This window comes from Phocoena phocoena, chromosome 16, assembly GCF_963924675.1.
Source record: "Phocoena phocoena chromosome 16, mPhoPho1.1, whole genome shotgun sequence".
Taxonomy (NCBI): domain Eukaryota; kingdom Metazoa; phylum Chordata; class Mammalia; order Artiodactyla; family Phocoenidae; genus Phocoena; species Phocoena phocoena.
In genome coordinates, this window is record NC_089234.1 from 76,691,773 (window position 1) to 76,711,245 (window position 19,473).

Consider the following 19,473-nt stretch of genomic DNA (forward strand, 5'->3'; position numbering starts at 1 on the left):
CTAGACAGAACTATCACTTTCAGTCCTCTTTACTTCTTTTTTCCCCCACAAAGAACATGTCTCTTCATGAGATTTACTGCATCAACAACAAAGAACCAGGAATGAGAAAGTTGCATTAATATCTGGTACTGGATGGTTTGCTAGACTCACTCACTAGCTGGGTGATTCACCCAGGCATCAGCTGGAACATGGATACCCAAGCATACATTTAACTATATAAAGCAGCTATCAGGGGCACCTGTCTACTAGCTGATGTCATAACATTAAACCCACCAGTGCCAAGAGTCTATGTGTTATAAGACCCAAAGGAGTGTTTGACTTGATAGAAAAAGTTTGCACATTAACTTTTTTTTTTTTTTTTTTTTGCAAAAAGAATAGAATTTCATCAGAAGATGTTTCTCCAGTTACTCCAGATAAGTGGCCCCCAGTGCACAAGCCAGAGAAACTGGGTATGCTGGTCACAGTTTTCCCTGGCCTTTTTTTTTTTTTTTTTTTGACTGCTTTGGGTCTTCGTTGCTGCACGCGGGCTTTCTCTAGATGCGGCGAGCGGGGGCTACTCTTCGTTGCGGTGAGCAGGGTTCTCATTGCGGTGGCTTCTCTCGTTGCGGAGCACGGGCTCTAGGCACGTAGGTTTCAGCAGTTGTGGCTCGCTGGCTCTAGAGCACAGGTTCAGTAGTTGTGGCACACGGGCTTAGCTGCTCCGCGGCATGTGGGATCTTCCCGGACCAGGGATCAAACCCATGTCCCCTGCATTGGCAGGCGGATTCTTAACCACTGCGCCACCAGGGAAGTCCCTTTAAATGTTTTAACTGGAGGAAAATACATTCCTGGTATGACTCTCTAAACTACTTGTCCATTTTTCATAATAAAAAATGATAAACACATGACAATGATATCTCAAGAATTGCTGTAGAGAGTTGGTCTACAAATTGCCTTTTCAATAGTTCTTGTCCCACTATCACCACTGAACATGTTCCTGCTTTTTAGCCTGATAAACAGTAAAGTTCTTGAATGGAGAAAAGTCAAGTCAATCACTTTGGTGTCTCTGATACAATGCATGGTATGTAGTAGATGATCTATAAACATTTATCAGAGTAACTGAACTTGAACTAATTATGATGAATGCAAATAGAAACCAACAACATAGGGTTTGAAAAGATGAGACAACAGAAGAAATGTCAGAGATTTTAGGAAGCAAATACCTCATCCAAATACTTACTTCTCGTCCAAATACTTATCCTATAGGTAAAATCTCATTATAACAACCTCCACTGTATCTCCAGTATTTTTATCTTAAAAAAAATTAATATATTCTAAGAACAATATTCCTCATTTCCAGGACCAGGAGAGAATGCTAAGTCTTTGACAGTGAACAGGCAGCCAAATGGAAGTGCCTGTGAAGACAGTCAGAGGGAAGAAGGTGCAGCCCTCACACTGCTCCTCCATCTCCAGCCTTTCTGAGTGGTTCTTAGCTGCATTTAATTAGCCTTGAACACAGACATGGATAAATATTTTGAGAGTAGGCGGGGGGCTTAGAGGGTAATTATTATCAGACAGTGGGCAAAGACAACTCTAAGGGGGCCCGGCTGTAGCTGCAGTCAAGTCTCTCTTCTCTACAGAGAAAAACGCACATTGGAAAGAAGTCCATGACTCAGAGACTGTTGGTTGGACATGGGCCAGAGAAGACATTAGTTATATTAGGCTTTTCATTACAAAGAATATGTTGAAATCTGAGCAAAACATGCTGTTACTGTGGGTCATGAGCTCTCACACAGAAATAAATTTGCGCTGAATAATCATTCAACTATAATGAAAGATATAAGAAAGGGATTTTACTTGTATACAACATTCAAAAACTAGCTTCATCAACACCAGGACGCATGCCTGGTTCTGTTCTAAGCAAAGCAAAAAGAACTGTACAGTCAAAGCCTTCGTATAAAACTCTATTTAGCCAAGGTCTTAATAAGATCTTGGCTCTAAATATCTGGCAGTTCATCGAGAGGAAAATGGAAATATGCTCAGGGTCATGGGCCATGGAGTGGGACCCAATATTCTAGCCTCTGGCCGGAGGTCAAATCCCCAGAGGCCTCTTGTTGTTTTGACACTGCTTGAATAGTTTTTTCTATTCTTTTTGTCCTTACTGAACATACAACATTAAATAATTACTAACTTCCTTCATTTGAAAAGGTATGTTCAATGTAGAAAATCTGAAAACACAGTGAAGAAAAAGAAATTAAAAATAACCTCTAACATCTACTGCCCTACCCTGCCCTTCGCACCCAGGAAAGAATTACCTTGTTAATGCTTTTACTTTAAATAAGAAAGGGGGTGAAAACGACAGGTCTTAACTCACCTGAAATTATTGCAGCCAAGGACTACTCCAACTATGTTCTTGCCAATGTCATGCACATCGCCTTTAACGGTAGCCAGCACAATGGTACCTTGGTAAGGGTCCTGGAGAGGAAGCCAAGCAGCTAAGCATCGCTGTGGTCACTTCAGAGCAGATCACCCAGTTCTCCAAAGCCAGACAGGTATCAGCACAGAAAGCAATTCAATACAACCAAGGCAACCTCAAAGATGGACCCGGGGGACTTCCCTGGTGGTCCAGTGGTTAGGACTCCAGGCTTCCAATGCAGGGGGTGTGGGTTTGATCTCTGGTTGGGGAACTAGGATCCCACATGCTGCGTGGCATGGCCAAAAAAAAAAGGATGGACCCAGAAGCCAGGTCCCATGCTCTGTGAGAAGGCGGCTGTAAGCCCCAGCAGCTCGAAGGAAGCCCACCCAGCTGGTTAGCTCAGGGGGCTTCAACCAAAATCATGCATTCCATCACCTCAAAGGACAGTTTAAGTTCAAATACAAAACAGTCCCATCGCTGAAGATCATATCTTTAACCCCCAAAACCTGTCTGATAAACATTCACTGTTAGCAGTAAAGGGAGAGGGAGGAGCCGGTGAATCGCACGTGTCCAGTCAGAATGGGAAGGACCACAAAAGACCAGTGCAGGGGGGCTTCAACACTGTTGCTCCAGACTGTCAGCACTCCCTCCCTCGGAAAAAGGGAGGGAGGGAGGGAGGGAGAAAAGAGAAAAAGAAAAGAAAAAGGCACGCAAGGCAAATGGGATTTTTATAAACACTATGCAAGAGCCATTCACAAACTCAGATCAATTTTAGAATTCAGAATCCTAGGGGCCAAAGCTGCCTGAGCTTCACAGGGGGCTAAACAAGGTCAAAAGCTTAATGATTCACTGTGGTGGTACAGCCAACAAGAATGGATCTGAATCCAGAAGTGGTGACAAGAACATGACCAGCACACAGGAAATATTCAGTTAAGAGGTTAAGAGGTTATCCAAAACTAAACAGCACCTCAAGGGTAGGGACCAATCTTTTTTAGCTACAGTGTCGAGCATAGTACCTGGCACGTAGTAGGAGCTTTGTAAATAGTAGATGAATGAACAAACTGCTTTTGTCTTGAAATCATGGGCTTTGTTTGAAAAAATTATGTTCCTATTAAAAATTTCATGAAGCCACATTTATGGGAAAAATCCCAGGGTATTCTGATATCTGGTAAAAGAGCTGGATCATTCCTCCCTTTCATCTTCAATGACAAACACAGCCAAGCCTGATGGCTTAGGTCCCTACCCACACCCCAGTAAGAGTGTGCAGAGCTGATCCCCACAGGGCCCACAGGCCCGGACAAAATGACTCACCTTGTCTTCTATCGTGCCAGGAAGCACTTTGGTTTCTTCTCTCTCTTTTTCCATGAAGGGAATAAGGTGACCCACGGCTTTCTTCATGACCCGAGCTGACTTTATAACCTGGGGTAAATACACAGAGTCAGGCATCTTTACCAGAACACCTGGATGATTGCTACCGGCCACTTGTGAAATTTTAGCACAAATTATTATGCATGCTTTGTCCTCAGGTCAGCCACCCTGGAGTCCACTTATGACAGTGGGTGGGGTAAGGAAGGAGACCCCCGTGAGGAAAGTCAATGAATGAGGTAGAGCAGAAGGAAAACAAGGCTAGAAGCCAAATGTTGCAGTTTCTGTCCTCTGAACTTCTGCACGTTATTTTTTCTCTGCCTAGAAGGCCCTCCATCACATCTCCAAGTTCTATACATCCTTCAGGTGTCAAGCTTCTCCTCCAAGAGCCCCTTGTCAGCCTTTTCTTCTCAATCCCCACTGTTACAATTCACTTACAATTAAGGCTTATGCAAAAAAGGACCTTTTAAAGCTTACAGAATTGGAGAAGAATTTTGCAAACATATATTGGATAAGCGATTAATTTCCAAAATATAGAAAGAACTAACACAACTTCATAACAAAAAACCAAATATTCCGATTAAAAAGTGGGCAGAAGAACTAAAAAGACATTTTTCCAAAGAGGATATCAAAATGGCCAGTAGGCATATGAAAAGATGCTCAACACCACTAATCATCAGGGAAATGCTAATCAAAACCACACTGAGCTATCACCTCACACCTGTTAGAATGGCCATCATCAAGAAACAACAGGTCCTGGTGAGGATGTGGTGAAGAGAGAACTCTTATGCACTGCTGGTGGGAATGTAAATTAGTCCAACTATATGGAAAACGATATGGAGGTTCTTTAAAAAATTAAAAATAGGTCTACCACACAATCCAGCAATTCCACTTCTGGGTATAAACCCAAAGGATATGAAAACAGGATTTTGATAAGATATTTGCACATCCATGTTTATCACAGCATTATTTATAGTAGCCAAGATATGGAAACAATCCAAACGCCCATCAACAGATGAATGGATAAAAAAGATGTGGTACATATATATACAATGGAATATTATTCAGCCATGATAAAAGAGAATATCCTGCCATGTGCAAAAAACACAGATGGACCTTGAGTACATTACACTAAGCAAGATAAATCAGATAGAGATAGATAAGTACTGTATGATATCACTTACATGCAGAACTTGAAAAAGGCAAACAGGAAAGAAAAAACAAAATAAAACAGAGAGTAAAATGGTGGTTACCAAAGGATAGGGGATGGGAAGATAAGACTGATGGTATTTAAGGGTACAAACTTGTAACAAGTAAATAAGCCATAGAGATCTAACACACAGTATAATGAATATAGACAATAATATTGTACAATAATGATACAGTGTGATAAAAATTGCTTCAATGGCAATCATATTACAATCTGTAAATGTATCACTGTGCACTTAACATAACATGTCAAATTCATTAAATAGACAAAAAAGAACAGGGCCTTTTATAAAATTCATCAGCGTATGCTAAAATTCATGAGTAGAAGTAGGATGAGAAGCAGGATATTTGCATAGTCTCAAAGTTTCTCCCCACAAGTAAATTTACAGTGGAGAAACACAGCAGGCACCATTAACCAAATGATCAAAGTTAACCTCACCAGTAATGAGACACAGCAACATGATGGGCCTCCTGATATGATCCACTGAGAAGGGCACAGCATTATACTGTGTTATTCTTGCCAAAAATGAGAAAACATCAGACAAATTCAAACTGAGGGACAGGCTACCGTTATCAAACTGTACTATACTCTTCAAAAGTCAAGGTCACAAGGAAAGACTCATGAACTGTTAGAAAAGGCAGGATAAAAGCAATGTGGGGTTGTGGAACACAAAGAGAACAGCAGCGAAAACACTGGTGAAATCTGAATAAGGTCTTTCGTTAACAGTATTATACCAATGCTAACTTCCTGGTTCTGATAACTGTACTATGATCAAGTGAAAATGTTAACATTATGGGAAGAAGTTGAGTGAGGGAGACATGGACACTTTAAACTACATCTGCAACTTGTCTGTAAGTCTAAAGTTAACTCAAAAATAAAAAGTTAAAATAATAAGTCAACATGATGAAAAATAAAGACTGAGGAACTGCCCCAGACGGGGGGAGACTAAGACAGGACAACTGAACGCCCCTTATTTTGGGTGTGATTATGGTTTCACAGGTGCAGACATGTTACAGCTTATCAAACTGCATCCTTTAAATACGTGCAGTTTATTGTATATTAATTATAAAACAATAAAGCTATACGAGAAGATGAATGCTACGAAGGAAATGGGGGAAATGGGCAATGATAATTAAATGTAGAAAGCGTTTTTAAAAAATCAACTATAATTAAAAAAAAAAGTTAAATAAGAAAAAAAAAAAGAACAGGGACTTATTTTTTGTATGCCTCACAGACCAGAAGGCTCAACATGATTTATTAACTGATGTGGTCAGTAGCTGCTGTAAGTCAAAATAAGAGTAAGAGTACTGGTTTTACTTGAAATATATCATTTAATGTATATCACTATTTAAAATGGTAATGACCTTTTCAAAATATTCATCCTTAAGGATGAGCACTGGCTGGTCAAATCAAATCTTAATATGATAATTTTACATTAATCTTGGGTTTTATTTTTTTTAATTTATTTTTATACAGCACGTTCTCATTAGTTATCCATTTTATACATATTAGTGTATACATGTCAATCCCAATCTCCCAATTCATCCCACCACCACCACCACCCCCCCGCCACTTCCCCCCTTGGTGTCCATACGTTTATTCTCTACATCTGTGTCTCTATTTCTGCCTTGCAAACCGGTTCATCTGTGCCATTTTTCTAGGTTCCACATATATGCGTTAATATACGGTATTTGTTTTTCTCTATCTGACTTAATGCACTCTGTATAACTTGGGTTTTATTTCAATTTGGGGGTGGAGGAGAGACATGTGTTAGGGTAAGAAGTGATACAGAAGCCCAGAACATGAAGACTAGAATGCTGGGAATATCCAGATGACCTCTAACCTCCACACCAGCCTAGATGGACTTTTCCAGACTACTCCTAAAAATGAATTTAGAGAAAGAATGACCAGAATCACATCTCAACGCCCCTGAGCTCTTGTCAAAATTAAAACCTGAGAAATATACCCAAACTTACCCAAACTTAAAAGATAAAGGCTTTTTCTTTCAATTGTGAAAATTTCCCCCCATCATTTGCCAACCTGAGGTAGAAACATTTTTCCAGCTCCAAAAAGATCACCAACAATTTTCATGCCATTCATCAGTGGCCCTTCAATGATATTCAGAGGTCGGGGATATTTCTCCTGGTTTAATCTGGCTTCCTCAGTATCCTCAATAATGTACTTTTCAATGCCCTACACGCACACAAAAAAAATAGGAAAAATATCACAGAAAAAATTGGCTTAAGTTCAAATAGCCAACAAAGAATAAATCATGGAAATACTTAAGATTATGAGTTTTGGAATCAGACTGTTCAAACCCTGGCTCCTATCATTAATTTAGACAATTCATTAAACCTCAATTTCCTCAGTTAATGTATCACACTGTACCAACCTCACGTGGTTATTCTGAGGATTAAATGAGATAACCCGTGAAAACTGCTTAGCTGGCTTTATCGATATAAAGTAAATATTGAGTAAAAGTGAAAAATTAGTGACAGAAGGAGTACTAATAAGTTCAAATTCATAATAAAATACACTTTTTTTTTCCTAGTGGTTTAACAGGTTTATATTAACAAATATCTCCTGTGAAAACAGTATGTTTTCTCACTGTAATGTTACAGGGCTGGGTGGGGGGAGGAATAACAATGGGCAGGACACTTAGATGAAGTTCAGTCCATGAAGCTTCTACTGACCTGTCCTGCCTTCACTGGTCAGGCCCTAATCCTCCAGCATCCCCAGTTCAAGGATCCTTAGAGGTGGCTGACTAGTTCCACAACCTGAAGTAGGTGAATCTCAAAAGTCCAAGAAATTAAAAATTAAATTCTAGAGGCAAAAAAAGAACTCTGGGGCTTCCCTGGTGGCACAGTGGTTAAGAATCCACCTGCCAATGCAGGGGACACGGGTTCGAGCCCTGGTCTGGGAAGATCCCACATGCCACAGAGCAACTAAGCCCGTGAGCCACAACTACTGAAGCCTGCGTGCCTAGAGCCCGTGCTCCGCAATGAGAAGCCACTGCAATGAGATGCCCGCACACCGAACCAAGAGTAGGCCCCGCTCACCACAACTAGAGAAAACCCATGTGCAGCAACAAAAGACCCAACACAGCCAAAATTAATTAATTAATTAAAAAAAAAAAAAAAACTCTGAAATTTTCCAGACTCACAAATGAGGAAATTGAAGCCAAGAGATTATTTATTTGGCCTAAAATTCCAATTATAGCAGAAGAGCCAGGATTCGCTTGTTGACCATATGACAGCAACTTGGTTTCGGACAGCATTTCTCAACCTCGGCATAACTGACAGTTTGGACTGAATAATTCTCTGTGGTGCAGGTCTATCCTGTGCATGTAGGATGGTCAGTTCAGCAGCACCCCTGGCCACTGGATGCCAGTAAAAGCTTCCACCCCCAGGTGGGACAACCAAAAGTATGTCTAGATACTACCAAAAGTGCTGGAGGCGGGGGGTGTGGAGGGCAAAATCACCAGGGTGGTCCAGGGAACCTCCTTTGTCAGCTGCTGTCAGCACCTCCCCTCCAGCCACATCATCAGCCCTCAGGATGAGCCCCAGCCTCCAGCCCACACTCACCTTCACAAGAGCATATGCAAGGCGTTCTTCGATGGGGCCATTCCTCCACTCATCAGTCTGGATGACTTTCTTCCCTCCCTTGCCCTGAGTCTGGATTGAAATTTGGACAGAGAGATAATACAACAGGTCACTTACTCAGCTAATGGGCAGAAACAAACTATGCCTTATTCTTCTTTTACATTTCAAGGCCCTAGTAGAGTACCCAGCATGAATTAAGATCTTGGTAAATGTTTGAGGTAAGGAGAGACGGAAAGAGAGAAGTCTTTTAGGATTTGAACTTTTATTTTATTTTTTTTTTTCTTTTTATTTTTTTTTTCTTTTTGTGGTACGCGGGCCTCTCAGTGTTGTGGCCTCTCCCATTGCAGAGCACAGGCTCCAGACGCACAGGCTCAGCGGCCATGGCTCACGGGCCCAGCCGTTCCACGGCATGTGGGATCTTCCTGGACCGGGGCATGAACCCGCGTCCCCTGCATCGGCAGGTGGACTCTCAACCACTGCGCCACCCGGGAAGCCCCTGAACTTTTATTTTTAAAAAATTTTTTTCCTTCCAGTTTTATTAAAATAGAATTGACATACAGCACTGTGTAAGTTTAAGGTATACAGCATAATGAGTTGACTTACATACATCATGAAATGTTTACCACAATAAGTTTAGTGAACATCCATCATCTCATATAGATACAAAATAAAAGAAAAAGACATTTTTTCTTGTGATGAGAACTCTCAGGAGTTATTCTCTTAACAACTTTCATATATAATATACAGAAGCATCAATTATATTTATCATGTTGTACATTACACCCCTAGTACTTACTTATCTTACAAGGAAGTCTGTACCTTTTGACTGCTTTCACCCTATTTTCCCTCCCATCATCCCTGCTTCTAGTATTCACAAATCTGATCTCTTTCTACGAGTTTATTTGTTTTTAAAGCATAATCGACCTACAACACTATGTTAGCTCCTGGTGCACAGCATAGTGCTTCAATATTTCTATAATCACAAAATGATCACCACTACAATTTGAATGCTTAGTAGAGAGACAGAGTGAGGCTCCATTTTTTTTCTTTCCTTTTTTCCTAAAAGATAGCATCTTAGGACCAAAGATTTCCAGGACAGTAAGAGAAGCTAGCTAAACCTCATATCTGATGAGCTTTTAAAGTTCTCAACAAGGACCATCACTACCCACAGATATGTACAGAGAGGCTGTAATGAAGCTAAGTCAGAAATCATCCCGGAGGTGGGCACACTGCGAGGTGCAAGACTGTGCTCTCGGGGACTTTGCCGTATCATAAGGGAGGTGGAAATACACAAAGAAAGGTAAGCACGTGCCAAGGGCTAAATGAGGAGATGACACAGACGAGGCTAGGAATTTTGCATATCATCACAAACTGGAGTGGTGAAGAGAGACTTCGAAGAAGCTGACAGATTCAGCAAAGGGACAAAAGCACAATGATCATGGTATGGAAGGTGAATGGCATTATCTGTTTCCTCCATCTCGACTGATGGCACTAGTTGCCCAAACCATAAACCTCAGTATCACTCTTGACTCCATCCATTCCTCACATTCATTCAATTGCCTAGTCCTAACGATTACATCGTTTCAATTTTTCTCTCTATCCTGCTTCCACTTTCCTAGTGCAAGCAGCTAACTGGTCTCCACAGCCCAGGATCACCCTGGTCTCCAATGCATCTTCCACCCTGTAGCCAGAGGGGCCTTTCCAAAATGCAAACCTGATCTAACTGTGCCCATGGGAAAAAATTCACTGTAAGTTCCCTATTTCTCTCCAGATACGGTACCGACTCCTCTCCACGCCATACAATGCCCTGACCCGACTACCTCCCAGCTTCATCTTCTGCCACTCCTGAGGAGCTCAGCCGTCTTGAACGTTTCAATTCCTTACACTCTCCATCAGCTCTTTCACCCCCGGGACTTCACTTCCGTTCACCTGACATTTATTCAGCACCTACCAGATGCCAGGCCCCAGCTGGATGCAAATCCTCCTCCTCTGGCAGGGAATACCAGTACAATCCAACCCCAAACATTAGCCTGCCTAACTCCTATTGAGCTTTCAGGTCTCACCTGACCCAGCATTTCTGGGAGGCCTTCCCTGACCACCTCTACCTTTGGGTTCAGTGCCCTTCCTAAGCAGTCTAGAGCATCCTATACATGCCCTGTCACAGCACCTACCCACCACACTCAATGACAACTGCCTCTACACACTTTTGCATGTCTCACTAAGCTGCAGGCTCTGTAGAGGTATGTCTCTCTTACTACTTAGATCCTCTAAGTACAGAAAGCACAAAACAAAAATGAGTAAATATTAGCTGAATGATTTAATCCTGAACAAGAACGGATTTTCCAGAGCAATGTTTGGGCAGGATAGTAGAGGCCAAGTCACAGAGTGCCAGAAATCCATGCTCTGGAGTTTGGACTTAACCTTCCAGGCAGTGGTGGTAGGGGTGGAGGTGGGGGAATGACACAATACAAAGTTCTGAAGCTGCAGAGTAACATTCAAAGTAGTAATTTTTTTTCTTTTGGCCACATGGTTTGTGGGATCCTAGTTCCCCACCCAGGGATTGAACCCAGGCCCTTGGCAGTGAAAGCACCGAGTCCTAACAACTTGACCGCCAGGGAATTCCCATCAAAGTAGTATCTTTAAGAGAACCCTAGAAGGGGGAGAATATTTTAACGGTCCATGCTGAAGGCCTGAATTACAGTGGTAGGAACAGGAAGAGGAGGAAAGCACAAACATAAAGGCATCAAGTAATGGACAGTGTGGTAGGAAAGAAGGGCGGGCCTGGGGGGAGCTCCAGGGTTGAGGTTTGGGGTAACTGAATGACGCAGGGCTTTGTCACATGTCAAGAGACCAATGTCTCTCTCGCATGCTGAAAAACCTTAAAGAAGATGGCAATTAAAAAAAAAAAAAAAAAAAAAAAATATATATATATATATATATATATATATATATATATATATATATCAGCATTATTTACAATAGCCAAGATGTGAAAACAACCTAAGTGTTCATCAGTGAATGAATGGCTATAGAAAGTGTGGTGTATATATATACAATGGAATATTATTCGGACATAAAAAAGAGGAAATCCCGCCATTTGAAACAGCATGGATGGACCTTGAGGGCATCATGCTAAGTGAAATAAGTCAGACAGAGAAAGACAAATACTGTATGATCTCACTTATATTTGGAATCTAAAAAAAAATACTGTCCTAGAAGTGAAAAACAGAACGGCTGTGTGGGTCCAGAGTGGTTGTAAGTGTAGTGGTTGTTCCCCTCGTGATGGCGGGCTGACGGGGAGCTGTGATTCGTCGCCGCTGCCCAGCATCAGGAGAGAGGATGGTACTGAATATCGCTCGCCTGGGAAAAGACCAAAATTCAAAAATTCAAAGTACAGTTTCTACTGAGTGCTTACTGCTTTCGCACCATCGTAAGTTGGGGACCTGTGTATTCTCAAAATCTGAGGCCATTCAAGAGCCATCCCACCCAGAGCAGAGATCCTCCCCGTTCATGCCCAAAGAGTACTGCCTAATAAACAAACTCCATGGGAATTGCATGGTCTCATGACACCTGGAACTTACTCGCCACAGGTCAGCCTGCACCAAATCAGGGGAATTATTTTTCAATAAAGTCCATTACAGAGCTTAGGAAGATCAGAGACAGGACTCTTTCCACCCTTTTAAATAATAATATTGAATAATCTATCAGATGAAACTTGGGCGCAGAGTTCATCATTTCATAACAAAAAGAAATAATCATTCTCTTATATAGAAAATAATTCCTCAACCCTTATTTGTCTCATAATACTCCTGCTTTTCACGCTCCCTTTGCACTCGGTGTATCCTGAGGAATGGCTACAGAGCTGACGACTCCTGGCAGTGATGAAAGCATACCTGTTTTGGTTATTAATTCCTTACTGGTAACAGAAGTCACCTTGAATGTAGACAGCCTACTTGACAGAGGGGTCAATGGCTTGTGATAAGTCCTCATGCTTACATGAAGAGGGAGGCACTTGTTTATAAGATGGATTGTTGAACCCTTGCAATTTTTTTTTTCTTAATTTATTTTTGGCTGCATTGGGTCTTTGTTGCTGCGCGCGGGCTTTCTCTAGTTGTGGCAAGCGGGGGCTCTCTTCATTGCAGTGCATGGGCTTCTCATTGCAGTGGCTTCTCTTGTTGCAGAGCATGGGATCTAGGTGCATGGGCTTCAGTAATTGCGGCATGCGGGCTCCAGTAGTTGCGGCACGCGGGCTCAGTAGTTGTGGCGCACAGGCTTAGGTGCTCCCTGGCGTGTGGGATCTTCCCCGACCAGGGCTCGAACCCGTGTCCCCTGCCTTGGCAGGTGGATTCTTAACCACTGCACCACCAGGGAAGCCTGAACCCTTGCAATTGTGATGAAGATTTCCCCGTTAACCTTCAGCTGTGCCCCAGGGGCAAAACCCCTCGGCAGCTCAGCAAGATATACAGAAACAAAAACTTGTAAGCAAATACTGAAAGTGAACAAAGACTGAAAAGAATGACTGATGTAAAATACAAAACCAGCAAAACCGTATATAAGAATAGGCTTATGGAGCCCTACCTTTCCTAAGCGAGAGCTGTCTTATCTGAACAGTGGAGAAGATGAAATAGCACATCACTTTATGGGTTAATTAAGAACGCTCTAGTATAACTTCCTGATATAGAAGCTATGATGCCCTTCTGGCCTTCAGCAGAACCCTGTTTTAGTCAGTGATTCATGAAGGATCCCCCACTAAGTTGAAGGCAGACTAAGACAAAAACTGAATAGTGTTTCACACTCACGTCTTGGGCTAAGCACTTTGTCTACCTGAGTAGAAACAATCATGGAAATAGTGAAGGAAAGCTAGGCACTGTTTCTTATGTAATGAGCTGTGAAGCAGAACTTGATTATATTTGCAACCGTCAAGACATTCTGTCCTGGGTCCACATGAGAAATCAGAAATGTCCCAAGGAACTGGGAGGAGGGTCATGTGCTCACTGGCACTGAGTCTGAACTCCACTCAGCTTTGCTGAATGAACCTAAGGCTAATATGAGCGGTTTCATAAATCTAAATCTTGTCTCCCGTGAGGCTGATAAATCAAGGATGCAGTTAATCCTAAATTGTCCTATCCTTCTTCCAGAACATTTCAGTACTCTTCGAAGGAAGAGGAAAAGTTAGCAGTTCTGCCAGAGATGAATTCAGATTTTAACATGGAAAACATTAACACAGGTGGCAACACACACAAAAGCATTCTACCACTTTCCCAACGGGCTTTGTGAGAAAAATGTCTTCCCTTGCTATCACTTTCTGAAATAAATTAAAAAGTAAGTTTTCTTGAGGTAAAGATCTCATCTTTCCTTAAACTGAGTTCTAGGAAGCAGCACCCATAATAGATACTTAATACACCTAGCACTGCCGAACACATAATAAACGGAAACAAGGAACTGATTTTTGGATTAACTAAAATTATTCTCATGTCTATAGATCAAATGTGTACAGACCTCAAGCCCTGAACTGTAGAACTGTGCCACAATTGGACTAGATCCTAATATAAACAGGTATAAATACAAATATAAAGCTATAACAATGGGAACCAGGTAATCACACAGCCAAACAAGGAAATGTCCAAAGTAGCCAATTTACATTATGAGGTAGAAAAATACCCAATAAAATGGAAAGATGTTCCCAGTATACTGCTAAACAAACAGGTTATCAAAAAAGCACTGAGAATATAGTTAACATTTTTATAAAAAATGTGTGTGAGTGTGCGTGTACGTGTGTGTGTGTGTGTGTGTGTGTGTGTGTGGACACACCTATTAGCACATATTCGTATTGAAAAAAACCAAAACCATGACTAGAAGGTTGTAACAAAATCTCAACAGTGGTTAAAAATGGGTAGTAGGATTATGAGTAATTTTTATTTTCTTCTTTTGCTTACCAGTATTTTGTACATTTTCTAGAGTTAATATGTATTACTTTGGTATGAGAAAAATTAATTTTACATTTTAAAATAAACTTAAAGAAATATAAATTAAGAATACTGAAGCAGATAGGTAAGGCCTGCTTCTCCTTCCTTGCCCTAATGAAAACACCTTCTCTAGAACTCTCTGTAGAAACCTTCAATGATTCAAAGACATGGCTGGATCCTTGCTTCTATTCTACAATGAAGGTCTAATAACACTAAGTGAATGAAAGATTCAAAGATAGGAAAAGCCATCCATCGGAACACCTCTCCCTACCTGGGCGTAGTGCAAGAGCTTCTCGGTGGCCTCAGGGTCTCTGTTCCAGATGAGGTCCTCACAGAGCTGTAGAAGTTCCTTGTGGATGTCATCATACACAGGAAGGTTTCCAGCATTCACTATCCCCATGTCCATACCAAACTAAGGGCAATAAAAAGAAAAATGAGGATTTCTAGGGATACTCTAAATCGGAGTCAGCGACTCTTTCTGTGAAGAACCAGACAGAAAATACTGTAGGCCATAGCTTCTGTCGCAACCACTCAGCTCTGCTGCTGTAGCAAAAAAGCATCCATAGACAGGATACGAGTGAGAGTATGTGACTTTGTTCTAATAAAACTGTATTCACAGAACTCTGTGAATAAAGCAGAGCAGAGTTAGTTTGTGGGCTGAAGTCTGTAAACCCCTGCCCTAAGTACAAGTTGGTGTCAAAAGGTAAACAGGTGTTCCACTATACCTTGATTGCATGGTAAAGGAAAACCCCATGCATTGCTTCTCGAATGGCTTCCATTCCTCGGAATGAAAAGGACAAGTTGGAAAGACCTCCACTTACTTTGGCTCCAGGTAACGTTTCCTGGAAAAAATTTTTAAATATGAAAAGATTTCCCTACTTTGCCAAAAGCAGCCATCACATCCCTTAAGCTTTATTTATAACAGTGGAAAGTTAAAAAAAAAACCAAACATATAGAGTTCAAAGTAATTCAGAGCTTCTTTTAGCTAGATGTAGACCACACCTAGCATATCAGGACATCACAAAGGCAGTGCTTCATAGTTTTTCCTACTAGACTCTAATCTCCCTAAGGGAAAATAAAAAATTCTGCTTTATCTCTGTATACTTCTACAGGGACCATGATAGGGCCACAATACATGGTGAGTATGTCATAAAATATTTGCTGGAGAGGGACTTCCCTGGCAGTCCAGTGGTTAAGACTCTGCGCTTCCACTGCAGGGGGCATGGGTTCGATCCCTGGTTGGGGAACTAAGATCCTGCATGCCACACTGCACAGCTAAAAAGAAAAAAACTTTGCTGGATAAATAACAGAAAAAGAAAGAAACAGAGACAGATAACAGAGAGACAGACAGACAGAGAGAACAAACAGAGTAGTTGGTCATTCACAGAAGGCACAAGCTACTAGAAGGCTTCCACTGCCTAAATGAACAAACTCCCAGGTTCACTATAAACTTGACTAAGTTTAAAAGGGCAAAAGGAAATTGAGGTTCCCACCACACCTTATGACATATCAAGCATTAGTATGTGTGTGGAACAACAGGAACTCTTACAAACTTGCTCAAGCATTTTGGGAGAGAGCTGGTCACTGTCTGCTACTGTGACCCAACCCTTCCACTTCTGGGTATATTTTATAGGGAAGCTCATGCAAGAGATATATACAAGAACGCTCACAGCAGCCTTGCTCATAACATACCCAAATTGGAAACAAACCAAACATCTAGGGACTTCCCTGATGGGTAAGTGGTTAAGAACCCACATGCCAATGCAGGGGATATGGGTTCGAGCCCTGGTCCAGGAAGATCCCACGTGCCACGGAGCAACTAAGCCCGTGCGCCACAACTACTGAGCCTGCACTCTAGATCCTGTGAGCCACAACTATGAGCCCATGCACTGCAACTACTGAAGCCTGCGTGCCTAAAGCCCATGCTCTGAAACAAGAGAAGCCACCACAATGAGAAGCCCGCACACTTGCAAGGAAGAGTAGCCCCTGCTCTCCGCAACTAGAGAAAAACCCGCAGGCAGCAACGAAGACCCAACACAGCCAAAAATAAAACATTTAAAAAAAAAAAAGAAAACCAAATGTCTATCAACAGCAGAACAGTTAATTATGAAACAGGTATATGATGGAATATTATACATTAATCAAAATGACAAGGTACAGCTACAACAACACAGGTGAATCGTTAAAATGAGACTGGGTGAGGAAAAAAGGCATTAGAATCTTAAAGCTCAAAAACAGGCAAAACTATACTGTTTATACAGTTAATTCTCATTATTTGTGATAGTTATGTTCTATGAAGTCACTGCGAACACTGCAAATTGGGGAAAAAAACCACTGCTCCAATGGGAAATGCAGGGTTAGGTTCGTGAACCTCTGGTCCCAAAATTATCATCACTGATCAACATATAACCCTTTATATGTGTTTCCATTTAAAGACATCTTGTTTAGTATATATTGTTGATTGCCTACCACTGAGCTCACAGCCAACAGCACCACAACTCGTGTCTCAACAAAATTCATCTAACACGCATATTTTCTCCATAAGGCACATAACAGCCTTCTTGCACATAGGAACACTAAATAACACTTCAGCACAATGCGTGGGAGCCATTTAAATACAGAAATCAATCACCAAGAAAAAGCTCAAAAATGTGAAAAACATGGCACTAAACAGACCATGAAAAGGGCACTTGTTTACGGAATGAGGGCTGAACCAAGAGGTTCAACCCTGTTGACTCATCTGAACACGTAGGTCAGGCACTTAGCTCTCTCACCACTCTGCACATGCATGCCTGTGAATGATGCAGAAGCGCCGTCAGCATTGATTTGGGGGTCACAAATAAATTTTAGTGAGTAGGTGAATTTGCAGATACAAAATCCATGGATAATTCAGATTGACTGTGTATACAGAAGTGACAAAATTTTAAAGAAAAGCAACAAAGTAGAATCATAAAACTCAGCCTGTTGAAACACGCATAAAATTCAGAATGAGGGTGTAATGAGAAAGGGAGAGCCATGGGGGCACTACCCATGCTCCATTTCAGGACGCAAGTCAAAGTGAAAGCTATTATATGCTTCATAATTAATTATTTATCATACTCTATTATTTTTTTCTATATTTCCCAGTATGTGTGTTTTACTTCACAGTATAAAATAACATATAAAAGAAAAACAATAAAAGCCCCTAAATTTCAGAAAACCAATTTACTACCTAAGAATAAGAATGTCAATATTCCTTGCCAATAAATATATGTTAGCTCAAACTATTCACTGGAGCCATGTGATAAATCTAAGCAATGTCTTGGGTAGAAAGGAGAAAAATACTCATACTCACTTTAATGACTTTTGTTGCATTGATAAAATTAACAGCATACAAGTTGTGTTCTTCCATCCCAGTACCAATAGTGAGGATATTAGGGTCAAAGATGATGTCATTTGGATTGAAGGCCAGTTTTTTCAAAAGGAGATGGTAGGCCCGGGTGCACACTCTGATTTTGGTGTCTGTTTCTGTTGCCTGGGGAAAGGAGTAAAAGATGTAATTTGAAATAGAAAAATGAGGTGTTATCCATGAAAACAGAAGGACAATTCACTTGTTGAAAGCGCTTAAGTATCAATGCTTGGATTTCATAGAAATCCAAATGCCAAGCAGCCTCTCAATGTTTATCAAATTACCTCCAAGGAGGAATTGGTTTAAAGTCCCTTTGTGTTTTCGTCAACACAACAGCTACACTACTTCTGCAAAGATCAAATCTTACATACACGTATGGTATGCTAATAAACAGGCTGCTTAAAAATACACACATATGGGGGGCTTCCCTGCTGGCACAGTGGTTGAGGGTCTGCCTGCCGATGCAGGGGACACGGGTTCGTGCCCCTGTCCGGGAAGATCCCACATGCCACGGAGCGGCTGGGCCCGTGAGCCATGGCTGCTGAGCCTGCGCGTCCGGAGCCTGTGCTCCGCAACTGGAGAGGCCACAAGAGTGAGAGGCCCATATACCGCAAAAAAACAAAAACACACATATGATAAAAATTCAAATACTACTAAAGAATAAATTTAAAAATACGTGCCCTTTCTCTCCTGGACCTGCCTGCAGTGTCCTAACCCATCACCCAGGCTTTCTTGGACCTTCCTGCAGTAACAGTCTACACAGATTCAAAGATGTTTATTTATTCCCCACCTCCAACCCCACCCACTATAACATTAGCTAACTAACTTGTGCCTCAAGTCATAAATATAAATTAATATTACTTTTCAAAACAGTGACCCTAGAAAGCCAAGCACTGACTCCAGCAAATCCCAGTCCTCCTGTTGCTTCCCAATATCCTTAGAATCAGGTCCCATGCCTCCAATTCTGTTTCCTATCATTGCCCCCTCATCTACTCCACTCTCCCCACACTGCTCCCTTGATGTTCCTGAAACCCACCAAGCTTGTCCTCCCTCAGAACCTTTCTATTCATTGCTGCCACTGCCCAGGACACACTGTGACATGGCTTTGTGCTTTGCATCACTCAGGTCTCCACCCAAATGTCCCCTTTTCAGAGAAGCCTTCCTTAATCAACATCTCTAAACCAGGCCCCTGCCACCCCTCTTGCAACCTCCACTCTTTTTCATGGTATCTCTCCTTCTAGAAAATATATTTATTTGGCAACTTGTTTATTATTTTTTGTTTTATTATTTATTATTAATTTGTCATCATGAGCTAGAATCAGTCTTGCTGTATCCCCAAAGCCTAGGGCAGTGCCTGCCAGAGGATGTGCTCAATATTACTGTTGAATGAATGAATGAATGAGACTTTATCTCAGGGCATTTCTTTTTATTATTTATTTATTTATTTATTTTTGGCTGCGTTGGGTCTTCGTTGCTGTGCATGGGCTTTCTCTAGTTGTGGCAAGCAGGGGCTACTCTTCCTTGCAGTGCACGGGCTTCTTATTGTG

At 41.5% G+C, this 19,473-nt stretch overlaps 1 protein-coding gene across 3 annotated transcripts in view; it reads right to left on the bottom strand.

Annotated features, from left to right (window-relative positions):
* MTR (5-methyltetrahydrofolate-homocysteine methyltransferase) overlaps nucleotides 1-19,473 on the bottom strand; it is a 115,464-nt gene that overhangs the window by 34,261 nt on the left and 61,730 nt on the right. For 2 of the 3 annotated variants that reach the window (XM_065894925.1, XM_065894927.1), the window contains exons 16-22: nucleotides 17,873-18,052; nucleotides 15,264-15,380; nucleotides 14,810-14,950; nucleotides 8,555-8,644; nucleotides 7,011-7,163; nucleotides 3,707-3,814; nucleotides 2,354-2,454 (exon numbers count right to left, since the gene is read on the bottom strand). In XM_065894925.1, the coding sequence (XP_065750997.1) occupies nucleotides 2,354-2,454; nucleotides 3,707-3,814; nucleotides 7,011-7,163; nucleotides 8,555-8,644; nucleotides 14,810-14,950; nucleotides 15,264-15,380; nucleotides 17,873-18,052 (890 nt within the window). The remainder of the gene's footprint in view (nucleotides 1-2,353; nucleotides 2,455-3,706; nucleotides 3,815-7,010; nucleotides 7,164-8,554; nucleotides 8,645-14,809; nucleotides 14,951-15,263; nucleotides 15,381-17,872; nucleotides 18,053-19,473) is intronic. The other variant, XM_065894926.1, reaches the window with a different exon arrangement.